The sequence below is a fragment of the Colletotrichum jinshuiense genome, chromosome 6 (genome assembly GCF_051148585.1).
Source record: "Colletotrichum jinshuiense chromosome 6, complete sequence".
Classification (NCBI taxonomy): Eukaryota; Fungi; Ascomycota; class Sordariomycetes; order Glomerellales; family Glomerellaceae; genus Colletotrichum; species Colletotrichum jinshuiense.
In genome coordinates, this window is record NC_139313.1 from 2,350,877 (window position 1) to 2,371,411 (window position 20,535).

The 20,535-nt window shown below is 56.6% G+C and overlaps 6 protein-coding genes across 6 annotated transcripts; 3 read left to right on the plus strand and 3 right to left on the minus strand.

Moving 5' to 3' along the window:
• Positions 1 to 565: 565 nt before the first annotated feature.
• Positions 566 to 6,440, plus strand: EsH8_VI_000596 (uncharacterized protein; the record flags this gene model as incomplete). Its single annotated transcript, XM_083271849.1, has 8 exons — positions 566 to 1,234; positions 1,288 to 1,307; positions 1,382 to 1,864; positions 1,912 to 1,958; positions 2,012 to 4,073; positions 4,123 to 4,905; positions 4,959 to 5,206; positions 5,260 to 6,440. The coding sequence occupies 8 exons, from the start codon at positions 566 to 568 to the stop codon at positions 6,438 to 6,440; spliced, it is 5,493 nt and encodes a 1,830-aa protein (XP_083127023.1).
• Positions 6,441 to 7,079: 639 nt separating this feature from the next.
• Positions 7,080 to 8,525, minus strand: EsH8_VI_000597 (ubiquitin-2 like Rad60 SUMO-like-domain-containing protein; the record flags this gene model as incomplete). The annotated part of the gene is made up of 2 exons (XM_083271850.1): positions 7,080 to 8,157; positions 8,230 to 8,525. The coding sequence occupies 2 exons, from the start codon at positions 8,523 to 8,525 to the stop codon at positions 7,080 to 7,082; spliced, it is 1,374 nt and encodes a 457-aa protein (XP_083127024.1).
• Positions 8,526 to 9,225: 700 nt separating this feature from the next.
• On the plus strand, positions 9,226 to 9,637 carry EsH8_VI_000598 (U4/U6-U5 snRNP complex subunit LSM6; the record flags this gene model as incomplete). The annotated part of the gene is made up of 3 exons (XM_083271851.1): positions 9,226 to 9,337; positions 9,439 to 9,552; positions 9,612 to 9,637. 3 exons carry the CDS (start codon positions 9,226 to 9,228, stop codon positions 9,635 to 9,637), a joined length of 252 nt encoding a protein of 83 aa, XP_083127025.1.
• Positions 9,638 to 9,843: 206 nt separating this feature from the next.
• EsH8_VI_000599 (S-adenosyl-L-methionine-dependent methyltransferase) lies at positions 9,844 to 10,968 on the minus strand (the record flags this gene model as incomplete). Its single annotated transcript, XM_083271852.1, has 4 exons — positions 9,844 to 10,274; positions 10,349 to 10,434; positions 10,495 to 10,505; positions 10,618 to 10,968. 4 exons carry the CDS (start codon positions 10,966 to 10,968, stop codon positions 9,844 to 9,846), a joined length of 879 nt encoding a protein of 292 aa, XP_083127026.1.
• Positions 10,969 to 11,951: 983 nt separating this feature from the next.
• EsH8_VI_000600 (uncharacterized protein) lies at positions 11,952 to 12,975 on the minus strand (the record flags this gene model as incomplete). The annotated part of the gene is made up of 2 exons (XM_083271853.1): positions 11,952 to 12,872; positions 12,928 to 12,975. 2 exons carry the CDS (start codon positions 12,973 to 12,975, stop codon positions 11,952 to 11,954), a joined length of 969 nt encoding a protein of 322 aa, XP_083127027.1.
• Positions 12,976 to 18,808: 5,833 nt separating this feature from the next.
• Positions 18,809 to 19,788, plus strand: EsH8_VI_000601 (uncharacterized protein; the record flags this gene model as incomplete). Its single annotated transcript, XM_083271854.1, has 4 exons — positions 18,809 to 19,001; positions 19,099 to 19,127; positions 19,189 to 19,332; positions 19,405 to 19,788. The coding sequence occupies 4 exons, from the start codon at positions 18,809 to 18,811 to the stop codon at positions 19,786 to 19,788; spliced, it is 750 nt and encodes a 249-aa protein (XP_083127028.1).
• Positions 19,789 to 20,535: the final 747 nt, after the last annotated feature.

Below are 20,535 nucleotides of genomic sequence, written 5' to 3' on the forward strand. Positions count from 1 at the left end.
TCCATGTTCCCGTCGCAACAGCCCTGCAAGGTGAGGTACATGCACGACTACCCATTCATACTGCTTACCCCAAGTATCACAAAAGCATGTGGAAAGGGTACCATTGCAGGTCACGAGCGTCAGCACGGTGAGGGACGTCGCTCGCGATTCCACCTAACTACCCTGCGTCTTGCCTAGATGGCCCTTGATCATCCCCGCTCTTTGCAAGAAGCAAACGGTGAAGACTTGTGCTGGCCTGAATACCCTCAAATGATATAAGATAGCTTCAATTCCTCGCCTTTTCTCTCAATGTCATTCCCATCAGCATCTGTCCCTTTTCAAGCCCCTGCCTCTACACCGCTGTCTGTCAATTGATCCAAGTCTGTTGTTTGATCCTTCCAGCACATAAGTCAACACACACCAGCTGAGCCCTCTCACGTCTTTCAGCTCATTTTTATCCAACCCTCGAGTTAACAAATCGAGCATCTACACATTGCCTCCTTGTTGGTGCTGTAATTGGCTCCCGCCGTCTTGAATCTCGTCCTTTCTTGGAGCCAAGTAGATTGCACCTCTGCAACTCGCCAACATGTCCCTCCCAGAGCTGCCAGTTCCCCACGGGGACCTTGTCAACTACATCCACGACCACCCGGAGAAAACAATGACTGAGATCATTGAGCCCTACCGCAAGTATGAGTCCCAGCTCCGAACCGTCTTCGCGCAGGACCGCAACAATCCCGTCCTCGGCGACCCGCACATCAACCTCCTGCCCCTCTTCACCAAAGATACCAAGAATATCAAGACACGCGCCCGCTCCCTGGATGCCGAGACCCAGGAGGAGAAGGACCGCTACATCATGGCCCTTCCCGATGACAAGCGCCGTGCCAATGGGTCTCCTGCCGTGGTTTCCGATATCAAGGAGTTCCAGAAGAACTTCAACATCTTTTCGGAATCTTCTCTTGTCGACATGGACTGGGACAACGTCGTTGCTGCTGGATCGTCCGTCATCAACACTCTGCTTCCTGTCCCGCCAGAATTCAACACATCCAAGCGCAAGCTCCGAGAGTACTACCACGAGAAGTTCTGCCCGGCATCTGATGTTGATTTATTTCTTTACGGCCTCACCCATGAGGAAGCCATCCAGAAGATCAAGGACATTGAGACTTCTGTCCGTGATGCCATCTTGACTGAGGTCACGGTTGTTCGCACCAAATATGCCATTACCATTGCTTCTCAGTATCCTACACGCCACATCCAGGTGAGCTTTGGTCCCATCGCTTCTCAGCTTCAATCACTAACAAACCCAATCAGATCGTACTGCGTGTATACAAGTGAGTATCCGATGTTTCTACTGTCTTACCGTGACAGGTATGACCATGGAATGAAGGTTGACATCCAGCTTCAGGTCTGTAGGTGAAATCCTCACCGGGTTCGACATTGACGCGGCGGGCGGCGCCTATGACGGAAAGCAGGTCTGGGTGGCCCCCAGAGCTCTTGGAAGCTTCATCACTCAGGTCAATCAAATTGACCTCAGTCGCCGAAGCCCTTCCTACGAAAACCGTCTGTCAAAGTACAGTCACCGTAACTTCGAGGTATACTGGCCAGAGCTCGAACGCAGCCGGATCGATCCCACCATCTTTGAGCGCAGCTTCCAGAGAACCCTTGGACTTGCGAGGCTTCTGGTCCTCGAACGGCTGCCCACGTTTTCCGTTCGTGACACCTACTTGAACAAACGCCGAGAGGAGAGAGGTCGTCCAACCGCAAACCGCTTCAACCCTTACCAGATGCATGGCAACATCAAAGACCGCTACGAGGACGAAGTTGCCGACTGGATTGACGAAAACGACGTCTCCAACTACCACACTTTCACGGTCCCATACGGCCAGCAGTAAGCTCCCTGCTCCGTTCATTTCGGCGAGATGCTAATCAGGGTAGTTTCCATGCGAAGAAGATTGAGAAGCTTTGTTACACTCGAGACCTACGTGAGCATCTCGGTATTTGAACATCCCCCCCCAGCAACTAACAATTACATCAGTTCTCAACGCCGAATGGAACCAGCCCGAGAAGAGGGAGGTTTACCTCCATCGTCATCCTGCATTCTTTGGCCGTGTTGAGGACGTTATCGAGGACTGCTGCGGCAGCTGCCCGAAGCCCGTGACGCCGGAGGAGATCGAAGTGGCGGAGAAGGAGTCCGAAATTTACATCTCTGGCAAGGTCTCCTTCCTCATTGATGATCCTGGCCGACAACAAATTGGCTCCTTCAACCCTTTGACCGAGAACGACTGGACAGACATGGCATATGTCGGCAACACTGCTCGCCTGTGCCAGAGCATTGTGGCTGGTGACGCGGACGAGGTCTTGGACTGGCTGTCCCAGGAGGACGCCGACCCCAACAAGCGAGACTACACCGGACGCACGCCTCTTCATCTCGCCGTCATTAGTTCCACACCTGATGTCGTGCGCCATCTCGTTGACCATGGGGCTCGACTAACGGCCCGCATTGCTGACGGCAGAACAGCGCTTCACCTCGCAGCCGAGCGCGGAAACACTGACATGATCAAGATTCTGATGGAAAAGAGCATTGCCAACGAGGAAGTGGAAGAAGAGAAACAAGACCGTCGCCGCAAAGCGATTCGGACCACACTGCAGGAGCAGTCTGCCTCACAGACGACTTCGCCTCAAGATGACAAAGATATGCATACCGATGAGGAAAAGGACTCTGATGGAGAAGACTCCGACATCGAGATGGTAGATGGGGGTAACACTGAGGCGGACGCAACCTCAATGGCGACGGGTTCTTTCGTCAAGGTCAAGGATGACGGAGAAAATGACGGGGAAAAGAGCAAGGAAGACCTCGCCCTGGAAGACTCGAGTGATGATCCCGACTTCTACAAAACGGACGTGTTGGCCTGGGACGTCCCCTCCTCGCCTCTGCACCTCGCCATCGCTGAAGGACACGAAGAAGCCGTCAAGGTCCTGTGCGATTTTGGCAGCGACGCTCTTCTCCCTGTCAAGTTCCTTGACTCTGATAAACAACCCACGGCAGCAATTCTGACGCTGGTGCTTGCCTTGTCCCTCCCCGTCGAAAAGGCCAAGTCGATGGCTCTCCTCCTCCTCAAGCTTGGCGCCAGCTCATCCCAGGCCGACATGGATGGCTGCACCGCGTTTCATCGTTATGTCAAGAAAGGCAACCAGGAGATGATTGACACGCTGTGGGAGAACGACAAGGCTGGACTCAAGACCGCTCTGAACCACATGATTGTTTCCAACCGGCATTGGAACCCTGTGGCAATCGCCCCTCTTCATACGGCCATTGAGAACGGCGACTCGATCCTTGTACTCAAGTTACTTGAGGCCGGCGCCAACCCGCAAATCGATTTCGACATGTGGCTGAAGGCCACCAAGTTCTCCAAGGGGACGAACAGGCTGAACTCGTACGAACACAACAAGAAGCAGTTCAACTTCAACACGAACCAGCCTCTGATTGTTGCTATCAAAGGATGTTCCGATCCTGAGATTGCTCTCAGCCTGCTTGAAAGGGGCGCAGATGCAAATGCAATGACGACGATGTCCCACCGTGTCATCGAAGAAGAGTGGCAACGATCGTACAACAAAGGAGAGACAGCTCTTGATCTCGTCCGCCATCAGTTGAAACACCTACGCCGCTACAAGGGTGAAGAACTTGCAAGCCAGAAGCCCAAGCTGCCATCGGGCATGGACGAATACCTGCAGAAGTGCGAGAGAGGGACCTATAAACACTGGCTGGTGTCCGAGGACATTCATTCGCGCAAAGACAACCACAAGAATGAGGAGGAGAAGTACGAGGAGGCGAAGAGGGAGCATGCCCAACTCAAGGGCGCCCCTGAGAAGATGGCCGCTATTAAGGACGTAATTGCGTCGCTTGAGAAGCTGGAGGAAGCCATCATCGCGAAAGGGGGCAAAACTTTCCAGGATTTGTACCCTGACATCAAATTCACCGACCGGAACTCGACGAGACGCTCTTCGGAGGAGGAGAAGTCCAACGTATATGATCATGCCATTTCATTCTATGGCGCCACTGACCTCACCGAAGCAAGAAATGCCGCTTGTTTGGAGCTGTAAGTCCTGGTAAACTCTTGTCAACGGCCCTTACTGACAACCCGACAGATTTGAAGCTGCTTGGTCCGGGGATCTGGACAAGATCAAGTCGCTTACTCTCCAAGCCTGGGGCAAGGACCAGGAGGAGCCGCCGCTGAATATCTCAGTGTCTGATGACAACTACAGCACGCCGTTCTCACTGGCCTTCCTTCGCGGCCATCATGACGTTGCCTTGGCCATCCTTGAGGTTGTCGCGGCCCAGTACGCTCCAGCGGACCAAGAGACGACCCGTTACAAGTTGGCCACGGACAACTCCGACGACGAAGACGACGAAGACGAGAGTGACGTTGACTCCACCGACGAGCCCAGGATCATATCTGAGATTGTCAACAAGGAGTTCACGATTGAGAACATTGGACAGGTGTCAATGCAGGTGAAATCCACCGTCAAGCCCGTGGACTTCTTGGTTAGGAGAACCCTAACCTTCAAGGTTGAGGGCGACAAGACCAGGATTTGCAAGGGGGTTGTCCAGAGTCCTTTCACGTTCGTTCTGGAGAACGATGATCAAGCAGGGCTGAAGAGCCTCCTCGACATGGCGACTCATTTCGCCGGCCGGAAACTTACTGGCGGGGTCCACGGAGAGGAGGCGGACGAGGACACTGGTGGCAGGTTCTTGTTCCCGGAGGGCGATTTCCTCTGGGCTGTCAAGAATGGAAAGACATCTGCTCTTGCTGAGATTATCAGCCGAACCGGCGCAGGCATCCCCCTTGACGACCTCGTCAAGGGCACCGGTGTTAAAATGACGCAGAAGCCAAGATACTACCAGGGCTTGTCGGTATATGGAAAGAAGAGGTAAGCCACCATGTACCTGACAGGGAAACACCCTCCGCTGACTCCCTTGGCAGAAAGGACTGGGCGACGGCTGGAAGGAACATGGTAGTCCGATCGACGGGAGTGAGGACACCGCCGCTGCTTCACGCCGCACACGCGGGCAACATCGAAGGTGTCGAATGGTTCCTCGGCGACGCCCCTCACCGCCACTACGTGGAGTTTGGAAAATCGAAAGCCGCCCGTGAGGATCCGCGGTTGAAGCACCTCAGCCAAGCACCCGGGGGCTTCGACCGGGCCATCTCCAAGTGGCTTGGGATTCAGAGTAAGTCTTCTTTCTGCTCCCCCTCTCTGGCCAACGCGCTAACACGAGTCCAGACGAGTCGGTTCTTCACTGCGCCGTCATGGGCCCTCCGTCGGAGAAGACCAACGACCTCATCAAGTACCTCGTCCAGGCCTTCCCCAACTCCCTCGAGTACAAGTCGACGCTCGGCGAAACGCCCCTCTGGCTTGCCTTCTACTTCGGAAGGCTCGACTTTGTCAAGACCCTCATCGATGCCGGCGCGAACCAGATGGCCCGCAACAACCACGGCAATAACATCATCCACGCCGCCCTGGAGGGCTTGCCCAAGGCCCGCCGCCTCCGTCCCGTGCTGGAGTGCGTCGACTCGGGCATCATCGCCCACCTGTTCCAGCAGCGCAACAGCCTGCACGAGAGCGGCACGACCCCCCTGCACACGTGGATCACCGCCGTCTGCAACTCGCGCCGAAACAACGGTTACTACCACCACGGCGCAAAGTACGACCGGGACGAGCAAATCCTCGAGGTGCTCGGCCTGCTCCTCGGCATCTCCCAGGGCTCCGAGCTCGAGATGCTCAACGGCGCGGGGGACACGCCCCTCCACACGGCCGTCATGTCGCAGGACGAGCTCCTGACCCGGGCCCTCCTCGAGCACAGCCCAAAGCCCCTGTTCCGCGAGAACGCCGTCGGCCGCACCCCCGCCGAGATCGCCCGCGAGAACGTCACCGCCGAGAAGTTCGCCACGCCCGACGCCGTCTCGCTCTCCTTCGACTCGCACAACAGCAACATGGACGCCGCCGCCTTCGTCGACCGCCCCGCCTGGACCTTCACCAAGGAGGGCGGCGACGGCTCGGCCGCCGGGCTGTCCGCCAAGCAGCGGGTCTGGGAGGTCGTCCGCGCCGTCCTCGAGCGCCACCCCGACCGGCGCCGCCTCGTCTCCCTCAGCGAGGCCAACGACGTCGCGAAGCGGCTGGGCGACGAGTACAACACGAGCCGGTACTTCAGCATCACGGCGCGGCAGGACGAGTACGCCGACCCGGAGGAGAACGAGGCCAAGGAGGACGACAAGGAGGACTTTGCCGCCAAGCTGCGGCAGAACGGGAGCGGCAACGCGTGGTCGTTCCCCGACGACGACGACGAGGAAAAAGAGTCCAGGTGCCCCGCCTGCGGCCGAAACAAGGCCCAGCGGACGGAGCAGCGCGTGTTCGGGAGACGACCACGTCAAGTAGCCCGCTGTCCCACCTGCGGCGCGAGTTAACTTTGAAAGTCCGAAAGAGTGTTCCGGATATGTAAGGAGGGAGAGGTCTTGTGGCGGGGGATGACCTGGATTGACCGAGGCGTTTGCTGGTGGTTTGCGTTCCCTCCTGCGCTGGTCGCTGGGGGTTGTTGTATTCTTGATGCGATTCGTGCCCCTTTCTTTTCCTCTCTCGTTTTCCCCGCCGCCCGCCCGGCGACGCATCGTGGGACGAGTTAGTTAGCTACTACCCAAAGACTGAATGACATACTTGAAAGATTGACAGACAGACACCGGCATATGGGCCGACACGCGCCGTGCGTACCATTGTCCGCACAAATCTATGCACCATGCATGTGCTGCAATTGCGACTTTTTTGATGGGACTAGCCCTTGGGCAAGAGGTCCAAAACTTTTGATTTTAACTTTCACTCTCCCCCCCTTTTTTTCCTGTCCTTGCTAACGATGTAGACAAATGCAACTTGTCATAAGAAGAAGAAGAAAAAAACGCTCAAAAACTCCCCGGGTATCTCGAATAAATCCCACCTCCCCCTTCCCTGCCTTCCTGGCGTGTGTAAACCCCCCTAGATAATTATAGGTAAAAGAGGGTGGGCGTGGACCACCCGCCACCACGACAAGACTCAAAAAGAGAACAGCAGTCTGATCATTTCAGGTAGACTTCAATCGTCTCCATGTCGCCAATGTCGGCGTCCTCGACCGTCATGTCCTCCTCGAGCTCGTCGCCGTCGAACATGAGGGTGATGGGCGCGTCTGGCGCCAGCCCGCGCATCTTGCGGAAGAGCTCCATGATGGTCCCGACCGTCGTCGACGGCCGCACCGACGTCTTGAGCGGGTCGTCCGTCTTGGTCTTGAGGAGCACCTTGATCTTCTTCTCCTTCTCCTCCTTCTCGACCTCGATGATTTCCTCGCCCTCGCCCTCTTCCTCGTCCGAGTAGTCCCCGAGGTCGTGCCGGCGCCGGCGGGCCTCCTGCTTCTCGTGCTCCTCCCACAGATCGCGGGTCCACACCTGTATGTGCACGTTGGTCCAGTCGTCCCGGAACCCCGCGTGCTCGCCTTTGGCCTTGCGGAACGCGGCGGGGAGGTCGAGGCTGTGCAGCGTTGTCCAGTCGTACAGCTCGTGGCCGCGCCAGGTGAGGAAGACGTTCTCCAGCTCCTGGCGGGGGATTGCCACGCGGCCCTCCTGGACGTCGATCCAGGCGTTGCGCAGGACCTTGAGCGGCTTGACAAGCGTGAAGCGGAACTGCTTCTCCTTCGTGCCGGGGATATCGGAGGTGACAAAGACGTTGATGGTCTGGTTCGCCTCCTGTTCTAGTGCTTTTTTCCGTTCCATCGCCCGCTGGATGTACTCCTTGAACTCGTCGTCTTCTTCTTCGGCCGGAAGTTTATCCTCCCCGTCCTCTGCGAAAGGGTCGTCGTCGTCAATCACCAACGGTGAGACCTCGGGCTCCGAGGTTTGGCGGCGGGGTTTGCGTACGGGCGAGGCTTCGTAGATGTCGTCGTCGTCCTCATCTGGGTCTTCGTCGCTATCGTCGATCGAGATGACGGGTTTCGTTGGTATCACCTCCTGCTTCCGAGGCGTCCGTGACGCGGCGGCGCGGGTTATGCGCTTGGAGGGCGTCTCGGTGCCGTCGCGGTGCTTCGAAGGGGAGAGTTTTGTTCTCGACTGGGGCGAGTCGTCGCTCGTACGCGAGCGTTTTGACGGCGGCGTGCCGGGTTCTCTGCTGTTGAAGAATTCTGTCAGTCTCGTCCCAGAATAGGCGCGTCTGGGGTTATGTGGCAGAGGCCAAACGTACCCAATGTCCCCATTATCGTCCTTACTGGGCTCCTCGCTGGCCCTTGGCGTGGACTTCGCCTCGTCGTCTAGGGATTGCGCTTGCGAGCTCTTCTCCCGTTCTGCCTGTTTCCGCTTCATGCGGCGCTCCTGTTCCGCCACTGCGAGCGGGAAGACTTCGGCGGAGCGCTTCCACAGGCTCAGGCCATCGTCGTCGTCCTCCTCGTTCTCCTTCGGCGCGGGTTTTGGGTCGGACTTTTGGCGCAGAGCTGTAGGCTTGAAGGGGAGGCGCCTCTTCGGCTTCGCGGTGTCGGCCATTTTTTCGTACTGGGTTGTTGAGCTCCTCTCTGCTGTAGAAGAGGGGGAGAAAAAGAAAGGAGGAGGGGGAGAAAAAAGTTGTGCGATGCGATGCAAGCCGGCAAGAGCGTGTCTAAGAAGAAGACTGGCCCGGAGGTGTCGGGACCAGACACAGCCTGCAGCTATCAAATTTGTAATTGGTTGTTCACGGCAAAGAAGTCAGACCATTAAGGGAAGCTTTGGGAGGCTGTGCCTGGAGAAACGGGACGACAAGTAGAAACATCACGACACATGCGACGGGGGGCGCATTTTTGGTTGGGCTTGGGGGAGAGGGAGGGGCGTTGTTTCCGTGGTGAGAGCGAAGATTGTTTGCTGACCCCACCGGTCGCCTTGCACCCTTCACAGCGTGGGGCGTGCGCCCCTCGGGTAGCCTTACAGTGCGAACCATCCTGGGAGGGCCCTGGAAGGCCTGGGACCAGGTGCTCCGGCGCACTAACAGCCTCCAACGGACGTGGTACCTGGCGGCTTGTACCTTTCTGCGATCGACTCCACCCAAGCGTCAAGGCATCGTCGCCAGCTGCCAGCAATTCTCGAACATCGCCAAACGATTGACGTCCACCAGCCTCACTCACTCACTCACTCACATACAGCTCACTCCCACTCGACTGAGCAACCGAGTCCGACCGCCAACCACCCTCATCAATCACCCACATACCTCACAATGGAGAACGGCAACATCAGCCAGGGCGAGGGCAAGGACCCCTCCAGCTTCCTCAGCGACATCATCGGCAACCCCGTCACGGTGAAGCTCAACTCGGGCGTCGTCTACAAGGGTGAGTGACCCCCGGCCGTCGGTCAAAGTGAGGGGAGGGCGGGCTATACTGCGCCCCCGGCCCCTTCTGCCGAGCCTACGCTGACATTCATGTCACTCCAGGTGAGCTGCAGTCCGTGGATGGCTACATGAACATCGCGCTGGAGAAGACGGAGGAGTACGTCAACGGCGTCAAGAGGCGGGCGTATGGCGACGCGTTTGTGCGAGGAAACAACGGTGAGTGGATTCTTTCTGAACCCATCACATGGTGTATTTGGTCTAATATGATACCGCAGTCATGTACATCTCCGCGGACGCTTAGGAGACGATGGATGAGAATTCGACTATGGCTCAAGCAAAATGATTGAAGTCTAGGGGAAAAGACGTCTATGAATGTTTGCTCGTCTAGGATGCTGCAGGCGCTTATCAAAAACATCTACCAAGCAAGAAATATATACCCTCAATTCCACCAATGCTCCAAACCCCTCTTCTATCAAGGTAGGCTCATGACGGTGCTGATCCCCGCGCCTACAACCTCGAGGTCCACGCAAAGTACGTGACCCCGTGCAGCGCAACCTCACCTTTCTCGTTCCGCTCCACGCTCTCGTGTCGCAAAATCTCATCAAACTGATCCTTGAACGCCTTGGCCTTCTCCCCTTCCAACACCGTCACCTGGCTCAGCGTCCGCAGGCGGTTCCACACCGCCTCCGGCGTCAGCCAGACGGTGAAGGGCACCTTCTCCTCGCCGACGGGCACGCTGAAGAGCGGCATCTTTCGCCCGCCCTCTAGGACGACGTCGCGGACGGCGCGCAGCGGGTTCGAGTCGAGCTGCTGGTCAAAGATGTCCTTCCAGACGAAGTCGCGGAAGCGCGGCTGGCCGTCCGAGCCCAGGCTGAAGACGAGCTCGTTGAGTGCGTTCTCCCAAGGCGTGCTGGCTTTCCAGTGCTGCGGCTTGTTGTCTTGTGTGTGAACGGTTAGCTCATTGATTGCTGCAGAGGTATGTTCCGGGTGGCGGGGCACGGGAGGGGCTTACAGTCCTCGATGTTCCAGATCAGGCCCAGTACGGCAGTCGGCTTCAGGACACGGTGAATCTCCCTCAGAGACTCCCCTGTCGCAAACCTGTGTCTACAATGAGTCTCGGCCCACTCGGGTTATTTCTCCAGACGGCATGTAACTCACCAGTGAAAGGCCTAATCACACCGCACGCAAGTCAGCCGATGTCTCCCCGCAGGACATAGAGAAAGCGCCCATCATCCGCGCCCGTGTCGTCTCTCTCGATCAAAGAAGCAGAAGCGAGCTCACCTGCGCAACGACAGCCGCGTCACCCCACTCCTCCCCCAGCGGCAGCTTGGCCGCGAACCCGTCCCGGACATCGACGCCCCTCAGCGCCTTCCTCTCGAGCGCCGCCCGCATGTCACCGTGCGGCTCCACAGCAACGACGTCAAACCCCTCGTGCCGCGCCGCCAGCACCTCCGTCATCTTGCCCGTCCCCGCCGCCAGGTCCAGCACTTTTGCGTGCGGGACGTCCGCGATCCGCAGGTGCGAAAGAAAGCGCTGCGTGGCCTCGGGCGAGTACGAGGGCCGATAGGCGTCGTACGAGGCCGCATCCGCGAAGCCCTTTGTCGCGCCCTGGTGCAGTATCGTGGGAGACATTGTGGCCGTCTCTTCTGTCCTGACTTATCTTCTCTGGGTGTCACTGGATCTTGAGTAGGAACGTTGCAGTATGGGACGAGGGTTAGACGACCCCGCTTTGGTGTGCTTCGTGGTGTTGGTAGGGAGAGAGAGGGGGGCCGAGTTCGTCGGCGAAGCTGGGATTATCTAGGCAAAGATGCGACTGCGGGAAAAATCACTAGCTACGTACGGGCAAGAGCGAGGAGTTTGAGTAAAAAGTACGGCGGCTTCCCATGAGCCAAGTCTCGCTGCTCCCGCACGTCATGTCGTGTGCCACTTCCTGCGTGGGGTGGATGCGAGGGGCCCCTGGGGGCCCTGAAGGGACGAGTTGGTGGTGGCGGGGTTTCACATAACCGGCGCCGGTGCCGACATCGCGGAGGGGCGCCGAAGTCCGGAGCGCAGAGCTAGGAGCCGAGCACGCCAGCGAAGCATGTTTCTCGCCCCCTCCATTTTTATTTATTTATTTTTTGCCCGCCGCATCTGCCTCTTGTCCATGCCGCCCAACGCGTCTAGACGCTTTCGGCAAATCGGGAATTCGAGTCAACATTCGTCACTTTTTTGAATTTCTCTAGTTATTCTTTACATACGAATGTTGTTGTATTAAGGATAGTCGAGTTAATTCCCTCTGGTTTGAAGGGATTTGACGAGAGATCTCACGATTCTCATCGTCGCCCTGTATATCACTGTATTTCACTGTATTTCTTGTCTGTTCTTTTTCACTGGCCTAAACGCCTTTCGTTTATCATCCTTTTCGGAGACACGAAAATGCTCTTCCCTTCTAGCTGCCTGTTCTCGACAGTCTTGCTAATGATACATTGATTTTTTATTCTGAGTGGTGCGAGAAAATTATCGATTATAAGTGGAATCTCGCTTTACCATCCTATATCATTCCCAATTATCCCTCCCCATCCCCCTCCATCGGATAGCTTTCTGGTTATCTTCTTCCTCCTCTGATTCCGATTTATCTATTGGTTTTGATGAGTGCTGCTGCTTCCACTGCTTCCGCTGCTGCCTTCGCCGGGGTAGCGCTGGCTAGTGATATACTCGTCGGGTGCAAACTTCACGTGGGGCCCCTGCGTGGTAGGCTGGCTGTCATTGTCATCGGCTGGGGTATTGGTCGGCGACCGAGAGGCGGTGGGAGTTGCGAAAGGATCGGGGAAGTCGCCAACAGTGGCCGAGTCTCTGCTGTCCTTGGGGTTTCCGCTGACGGCACGAACCCCGCCACCCATCTTGGGAGGTGGCATGCTTCCGCTGACGCTGCGGGCATTGCTCAGGTGGCGGTTGACGGGCGACGCATGGGCAGGCACTCTGACATTGACACCGTTGAACGTCTCCTTGGAGCGGTCGACGGGGCTGACAGGGCTGTTGGGGTCGTCTGAAGACTCGGACATTGCGGGAGCGCCACGGGGTTGGTACGTGTTGTAGGCGGGAGCATCTGAAGATGAGCCTTCAAGCTGGCTCAGCGCATCGGCCCTTCCAACGGTAAGGTTCTGCGCAGACCTGGGGCGGTAGGTCTGCGGGCCGACACCACCGCGAGACGACGCTGGGGAACCGAATGGGTCTGAGTATGTCGACGATGTAGGCGAGATCGGAACCTGGGATACATATTTGCCCTTGCCCTTGGCTGAGTTGGGAGAAGAGTCGACGGCCGGGGTGTTGGGACGAGAGATCCAAATACCTTCGACCTCGACACCAGACTGGATGGCGCGGACGCCGAAGGGGATCTCGGACTGCTTTCGTGGAGCAGGCAGGCCAGTTGACTCGATCTCTGCAGCATGTGCTCTTTTCTCGGCGTCGATAATCTCGAGCTTCGCCATGTATCGATTTGACCACCATAGTTTAACGAAACCAATGATGAAAACTACGCCGATGCAGAGGGCGAGGACCTAGGAGAGATGCGTTAGCCACGATGATGGACAGTCGATCCACCGCGATACTTACAAAGGTCATTTGCTGCCATAGCTCCCAGCTGACAAAAACTTTACCCATTGTGAATCGTGATTGCCGACGAAGATAAAGATATGGTGCGGATTGTTGAGGAGCGAGCTCGGGGTCTGAGCAGGCGGGCAGGCGGGCAGGCGAGGAAGGTACTTGATATCAGACGAAAGGTGGTCGAGGTGAATGGAGGTGGAGCACAGCTCTCTTCTTGAACTATGAGAACAGACGAAGAAAAACTCTCTTTCGACTGAAGTCAGCTCTCTGCTCTGAGCTGTGACGTCTCCTTTGTTTCTGCAATCGGACTGGTTCGATATGCTCTTGTTCGAATGCGGCGAACAGCGGTTGGGGGCGAACGGTATCAGTGGCGAGGCATCGGGACAACCCAAAAGGTCAAAAGGCTTGGCACAGGTTGTCCTCTACAGGATCACGCCGTAACCCTTGCAGAGAGAGATGAATCAAGTCGCCCGTTGCGATCTTGCGTTGTCCTGCGAGTGTTGGTATGTGCCGAAAGGGTGGCGTGAAGGATTCAAGATGGCCGGCACGAAAGTTGAAGAATTGAAATATTAGTCACACAAGTTGCGAATAGAAACGGCCTCGTATTTAAACAGGCAAAGAATTTTATGAGAGAATATGGGCTGGGAAATAGCATCTCTGCCACCAGTGCTCAGGCGGACGACGGCAGGTTTTGTACGAAACGGGGCACACGGATAGCAGCAGCAAACACAACACAACACATCCCATCACCCACAGCTATCCATCATGGACAAGCTCGTAGTAGCCCTAGGCCTGGGCCCAGAGGACTACTGGACTTGGCTTAGACCTAAGACGACCCTTTTCAGCGTCCGTCTCTGGCAACATGTATCAGTGGCTGGTCGGTTTCCCTCGCCCGGGTGGAGACGAGGTTGACATCAGACATGGACGAATGGGGCGCCGACCAAGGACGTGCGAGGGCGAGTACAACCACGACCGTCGAGGTGCATCCAAAGGGGCATCCCAAGTCGGAAGTGGCAGTAGAAAGGCCGTAGTGGTTCCTGTGCGCTGCTCCCGCACTCGTGGCCGCTGCACGGCATATGTTTGGATCAACCCTGCTCTTCCACCAAGACCCCATGTCGCGGATCGCGACAAGCTACTAGGCCCGTTTGCGTTTGGCCCATGACAGTTTGACGAGGCTCCTACTCACTCGACAGCCTCGAGCGGTGTTGCCGCCATGCCAAAAACTGCCTTTGACTCGGCTTATGCTAGCTGGTATGGAGGACTCAGGCTACAGATTCGAAGTGCGGATGCGTAGTTTGGCGCCACTTGAGAGAGTTGCGGGGGGGTTGGCGAGAGAAGTCAAGACACGGTTCTACGACAGAAGTGATGTCCAATTACCGTTTGCGGAATGCAAGGTACGGCGCGGGTAGCCTTAGCTTGCCACTTGGCACCACCGAAGGGTGGGCGGAAGGCAAGCCACACCTGATTTCCAGACCGAGAGACGGGGCCTGGAGCTGCTCTCTCCCACATCATCGTCCAATCCCACCACGTTCTCTGCATGCTTGCGGCTGCATTCAAGCCACCTTCTGCGGCGCTCTCGTGCTGTTGGGTAGGGCTCATTGCCTCTGCCTGGGCCATCGGCTCCATGTGTCGGGATGAATGTCATGGCTCTATATCATACATTGCATTCCACAGCTACCGCGTGCTTGTTGGTTTCACACAAAGAGCCCCTGCTTGAAAGTCTGCTATGCCATCTTCTGTTGATGAGGCCCTCAGTCATGAATTCGGCCTACGTGCGATACGGAGGGCGGGCGAAGGACCACAGTAACTACACGAACGCGATGCACAGTCTCCAAAGACCGGTTCGGTCGCGGTACCCCTGGATATCTTACTTTCGCGCTGATCTCTCGTCTTGCACCCGCATAATGCAGCATGCGGGGAAGCATGTGCTTTACATCGCATCGCATCGCATCGCATCGCGCGTGTGGGCCAAGGCAACATTGACCTGAAAACAACGATTCGTCTTGGCAAGCGACGGTACCATGGGATGGGATCGATTGCAACCCGGTTGGCTAGAGGATTTGCTTGGGAATCGGGCTTTTTGTGATAGTTGTTAACAGTGCACAGCATTTCATCTTAATTTGCTTGGGCGCTCGGTGGTTGATTACTCCATTTGCCTCTTTTCTTAGGTACCCGGGCAACGCTGGCGCCGGCTTAGCGCGCCACGATGCGGTCCAAAAAAGCAAGCTCTAATCCCACAATGAGCTCTCGAGGTCGTAGACCTACAAGGTAGGCTTTGGAGCTGTTAACCCGGCGCTTGGTGTCAATGCGGCTGCTAGGGGCAGGCCTGGCTCATCCTTCTCACGGACACTCGAGATTGCGTGCGTCTCAGCATCGTGTAGATCCGTTGGCAACGTTGAGAATGAAATCTTGATGTTTGAGTAAAATCTCCCGCTAAGATCATGGCAATGGAGACTGACAACTCGACGGTGGCGGGGCCAGCCAGTTGTCTGTCAATGCCAAAACCACACGCCAACCGCGATAAGATGGCAAGATATGCACTATCATGGCATCATCGTTTGGGGGAGCGGCTCTGAAAACCTCTGAACGAGGTTCCGGTCGACACTAGGTAGCAGCTTTGGATATTACGGCCTGGCAGTGGGTTAAGTCTCATTAGGAGGGGGGCCATCTCCGGTCGGCTCCAAGCCAAAATAGAGCCGATATGCGTCGCTTCGCCTTCCAAAGGTTTCGAAGATACGTAAGCCTGCACATTCGAGCAACGAGCTTGGCAGTGGAGATTGTTGTCAAGTCCTGTGTAGATTGCAGGTGCTCATGATGTGCACCATCATATCCAAGCTGGTGGAAGGGTCGATCGTGAAAGGCGCGCGAAGGCGATGCGCTAGTGCCAGCACTCTTGCAAGTTGAAGCACGATGTTGCCAACCGAATATCATCTGGCATTGACGGCAATTACATGATCGACAGGTGACAAAGAAATAGTCAAAAACCGACGGGGTAGATCAGGCCCAATCCGGTTTCCGCCGATGATTTAACATATAACAGCAGCTCTCAGTTGACAAGGACGAGAGCGACATGGTCGGCTTAGCTGTTCCCACGTCAAACGTCTTCGGTTGTCCGCCCCAATGTCTGGTCAACACGTTCATATTTCACCAAGCCGAACAGGAACGGCCTGTGGAATGAGTGCCTGGCATGTCCAGCCATCTCGGTAGCATGTGTATTCATGTCGCGGCCGCCGTATCGGTTTGGAGCATCCACATTCCCGGTTACTAACCGGACTGCGACCACACGGGGCGGCTTTTCACGATAGCCCGATCCGGCATCCGATGTCGAGCCACATCCACCATGAATAGATAGCCGCAAAGCTCAGGCACCATTGCACGTTGAACAATTGCAAATGTTCTCATGCCGACTGACTCGAGCTTTCTCCCCGCTCAAATATCCTGGCCTGATAGACAATGGCGCCTCCCCATTGGCACACAGCCAGCGAAGCTACCATCTGCGGGGTCGACCAGGGATACGACACAGTCTGGCGATTCTTGGCCACAACAACAGAATCACGAGGCGGTTTTGGTGTTCCGCATGCGGATTTTGGCTGGTCAAAGGAAGAGATGGGCATGAAATGGTTTTCTGAGCTGCAAGGGTTTGTTTAAGAGGCCACTATCGCCCTCGAAATGTTGCCGGTTTGGTGCTTGCAATACCGGATGGCCTTTTCGATTTCGATGAGGGAATCCACCTTGATCCCAATGTGTCTCGTGGAAGTCGGGCAAGCCGAACGGAATGTTCCTCGTCCTATTGCGCGGCCCGGTAGCCTCCCGGTGATGACCGAGTTCACTGTCCGCCCGGAATGTCGATGATCCGCTCAAGCGCCAATTCAGTCAAAACGTCATCTATGCGATAGGCGGGTTCTGCGCATTACGCTCCGATGCGGTCAATCAGGGACGGCTGGCCGGGCATGATGCAGGTCCGCGGAGGGTAGTGGTGGGAGAGGGGAACAACGGCATGCCGATCGAGAGAAATCCTTTCGTGCCCCGATGCCGAGGCATCCGAAGTGCACCGTCCTATGCCCAAGCTCGGCGAAAGTGGTACTGTAAGTGGGCACTCATCGACAGAGATGATACTACCTACCATACGTATGCAGTAAGTTTCTAGGTGGCTTGTGACCCGTCAGAGGCTGCCAGTTTGCGCCCAGCTTCGAGAGAGGTCTCGGCCTACTCAGAGCACGACGTTGAGTGGTGGGCCCATTTAACCGCTGCGAAGGAAGCCAGGATAATCAGGGCAGGAAGGGGCGGCCGTGGCGGGGACAGGGCGCTGAAGTGCGAACCGGTCGAAGTGGATGACGGCAAGCGTCACCCCATCTTCCAGAAGGGAGGGTACCCTGCCGGCCGGCCTGCCTGCTTTGCTCGCTTACATAATGTGACGCCGTGGTACTTTACCGATGGCTGCAATCAAGGCGGCAGTTTTTGTATACTACCAACGAACGCATCGCGATCTGGGAGGAGACTGGAAACCATGGAACAAGCACACGTCGTTGCATCCCGTAGGCCAAGAGGTCCCCTTGCCCTACAGAGGCTTTACAGCAAGTTCGGTGTGGCCGGTCATCCCACAGAGAGATATTTGATCACGTTTTTTTCCCCCTCTGGATGGACCCCGGGCAGTTCGTGGTTCGTTCCAAGTTTCCCGGTTTCCCGAATCCCCGTCCCGTGAAGGTGTGCACTACACTGCACATCATGGCAGTGTTTACACTAGCCAGAGATAGAAGCAGCCATAGAAACTCAATTCCCCGAGGCCTCTGGGCTCTCCTTGCTATTCCTCCCCACTGATGAGCACGACGGCGCAGTGTGCCCACGAAACGTGTTGGCTGTGGTCTGGCTCGTGACGATGATCTGCCCTGGCGATGATGGGGAATCTCTGCATCTTGGCCTGCACACCTCCACGGCTAGGGCTCTCGGACCAAACCAGGTCCCCTAAACTCCAGTTTCCGCACGCGGCCCTAGATCCAGAAGGAGGGTGGTGAGGTCTGGGGCGGTGTCCCCAGCGGCAGCCGGTTCCTTACCTCATGCCCATGGTCCAATGGGTGCAGCGGCAAGAGGGTCATTCGTCACTGCCAACTCCGATATGCACCCTTCCTTGCGTCTAGCCCCCGAGTGGCAGTAGCCTGTACGCACGCTGCTGTGGATGGATGGCATGTTTGCCAGCTAAGATAGGGTGGGAAACATAGTGTGGGCGCGGGGCGGGAAGGGAAGACACGGCAGAGACCAGGGCAGGGGACGAAACGCAAGGGAAGAAGGGAAGCACAAGCACAGCCCAAAACCTGCAGATTCCCGCCCGATGATATTGCCCGCTCACGCTCTGCACCTCTCTCCCTCTCGCAATAAGAATTGTCACGTCCAGCTCTCACCTCTCTTCTCTTGCGACCCCCGTCCGCAAATTCACAACAGCTGCATCCACCTCTCCGCCCGCCGTCTCCATCTCCCTGCGCCTCACTTATCCCCCAATCCAGCTTGGTATTGGGCACCCAAGCCACCATCTGACTGTGAACTAAGACCGGACCCTGGACCAGGTCGAACAGCACAAAGCGAGATCAGCAACCTCGACCCAACTAACTGGGCGGTTAAGATTGCCATATAGTTCATCGCCATCCCGTCTATCCGTCCCCCCGCCCTCTGGATCCACCGATCGGTTTCTTTGTCAAACGGTTCCAGCATTACCCTCGAAACTCGAAAACCGCTTCAAACATCGTCCGTGGGTTTTTTTTCTCCCACCCTTCCCCACCTCACCTACCGATACCGTACTCTGGCCTGGCTTCAATCCTACACACTGCCGCCTGATATCCAACATTGCTCTTCGTCAAGAATCATTCCGACAATCCCGCTTTCGCGCACCTTCTCCGCCATGCCCATCCGCAACCCTTTCACCCGCCGTCCGGGCCCAAACGCCATTTCTCACGATGAAAATGCGCAACTTGATGGCCAGAACCCGTCGCACCCCGGCTTCGAGAAACAAGACACTGTCGGCTCCAAGGCCTCGTCTTCACTGAGCGTGATGAGCTCCAAGAGCCAGGACACCGGTGAATACAAGATGAGCGGTATGCGCTTCTGCCCACCCGCCCCCACGCACCACCACCCACGACCCAACTAGTGCGTATCATGAGACCAATTGACTTACTCTTGTCTGCAATACAGTCGTGAATGACAGCGGAGTCTATCTTCCAGTGAGCACCCTCCCGACCAGCTTCGCCGCGCGCCTGAGACATTGCTAATGCATCTCCGCAGCCTTCCCCAACTGAAGAAAAAGCCTTGTGGCCGCGCAAGTACCTCGGCTCTGGTCGCAACTCGACAGACACCCGCACCGATAGCGGCGAGATCGAGCACTTTTCCATTTCAAGGGAGTCTTTCGACTCATACCGACGTTCATTTGTATGCCGGTTCTTCCCCCACGAGCCGTTACCGCTCGTTGTGACGCCACCGCTAACGGAACTTGCTCTGCAGGATATTACAGCACGGTCCCCAATCCCTCACAGCGACGTTCCGCAACGCCAGAGTCTCGATTCAGCCCGGTACCCCCGACTGCCTCGTTCCGCGATTGACAGGCGAGCAGACAGGGACCTGCCCACCGCCGACGAGGGCTTTGAGGACGTTGGCCTGGACGACCATAAGCATCAGCAGCACCAAACCAGCCGCATGCGCGGCCTGTTCTCGCGCTTCGGTGATTCGGATCACAAGGAGCAGAGCCCCATCTCGCCCAACTCGAGTGTTACGCGCTTCCTGACCGGGGCGGGAAGGAAGCGCGGCCAGAGCGGGCAGGGTTCCGAGCTGGGGACCATCGAGCGGCCCAAGTCGGCAGCATCAGTCGAGACCACCGAAATCCATTAATCGTGCGCGGGGCATCATTCTCAATTTGTATATACAACGACCCTGTGTGGGCTTTTGACGGCGTGAGATATGGCGTTATTGGCCGGGTTGGGGCCCGAGATACGGGACGCATTCGCTATGACATGGTTAGAAATGGGTCAACCGGCAGCCTCGCCGCGCCGACTGCGTTACGCATATACGGATGGCTGCAATTAGGTTTGGCGAGCAGAGCCTCGGGGCCGGGCGCCTCGGGGGAAAGCTCTTAATGATAATGATAACTGTTGGCACTTCATTGCGATATTGAGATTGCTGTGAGTCACTGAGCGGACAATGTTCCCGAGTATGCGAGTGCAAATGGGGTAGAAAAACCCACGCTTACGGCCATTCGACACACTCATGGAACGACCAAAGATGCCCAAAAAAAATCCGAATACCGGAGCTTGGCGGAGTCACTCGCGGCAGGTTGTTCCAATCGTCTGTTTGCTCACTGACGTGCTATCGCCAAAATTGGAATCCGTCATGCACTTATCGCACCAGGACCCGTCTTCGGGGTTTGGTTGCGACCCCACCTTCTGATACGTAATGGAGGGGTGGAGGGGTACTCTCCCGCCCGTCCGTCTCTCCCATCACCACCCATGTCAATTGCCGGTGACTCCCTATGTGACACCCTGCGTGGCTTAATAGCTCGGAATCCTCTACTTCGACTCGGGGTCCTCGACGTAGATCGCTATCCTCTTCCTCTTGTGAAACCTCGCATCTTTTTTGCTG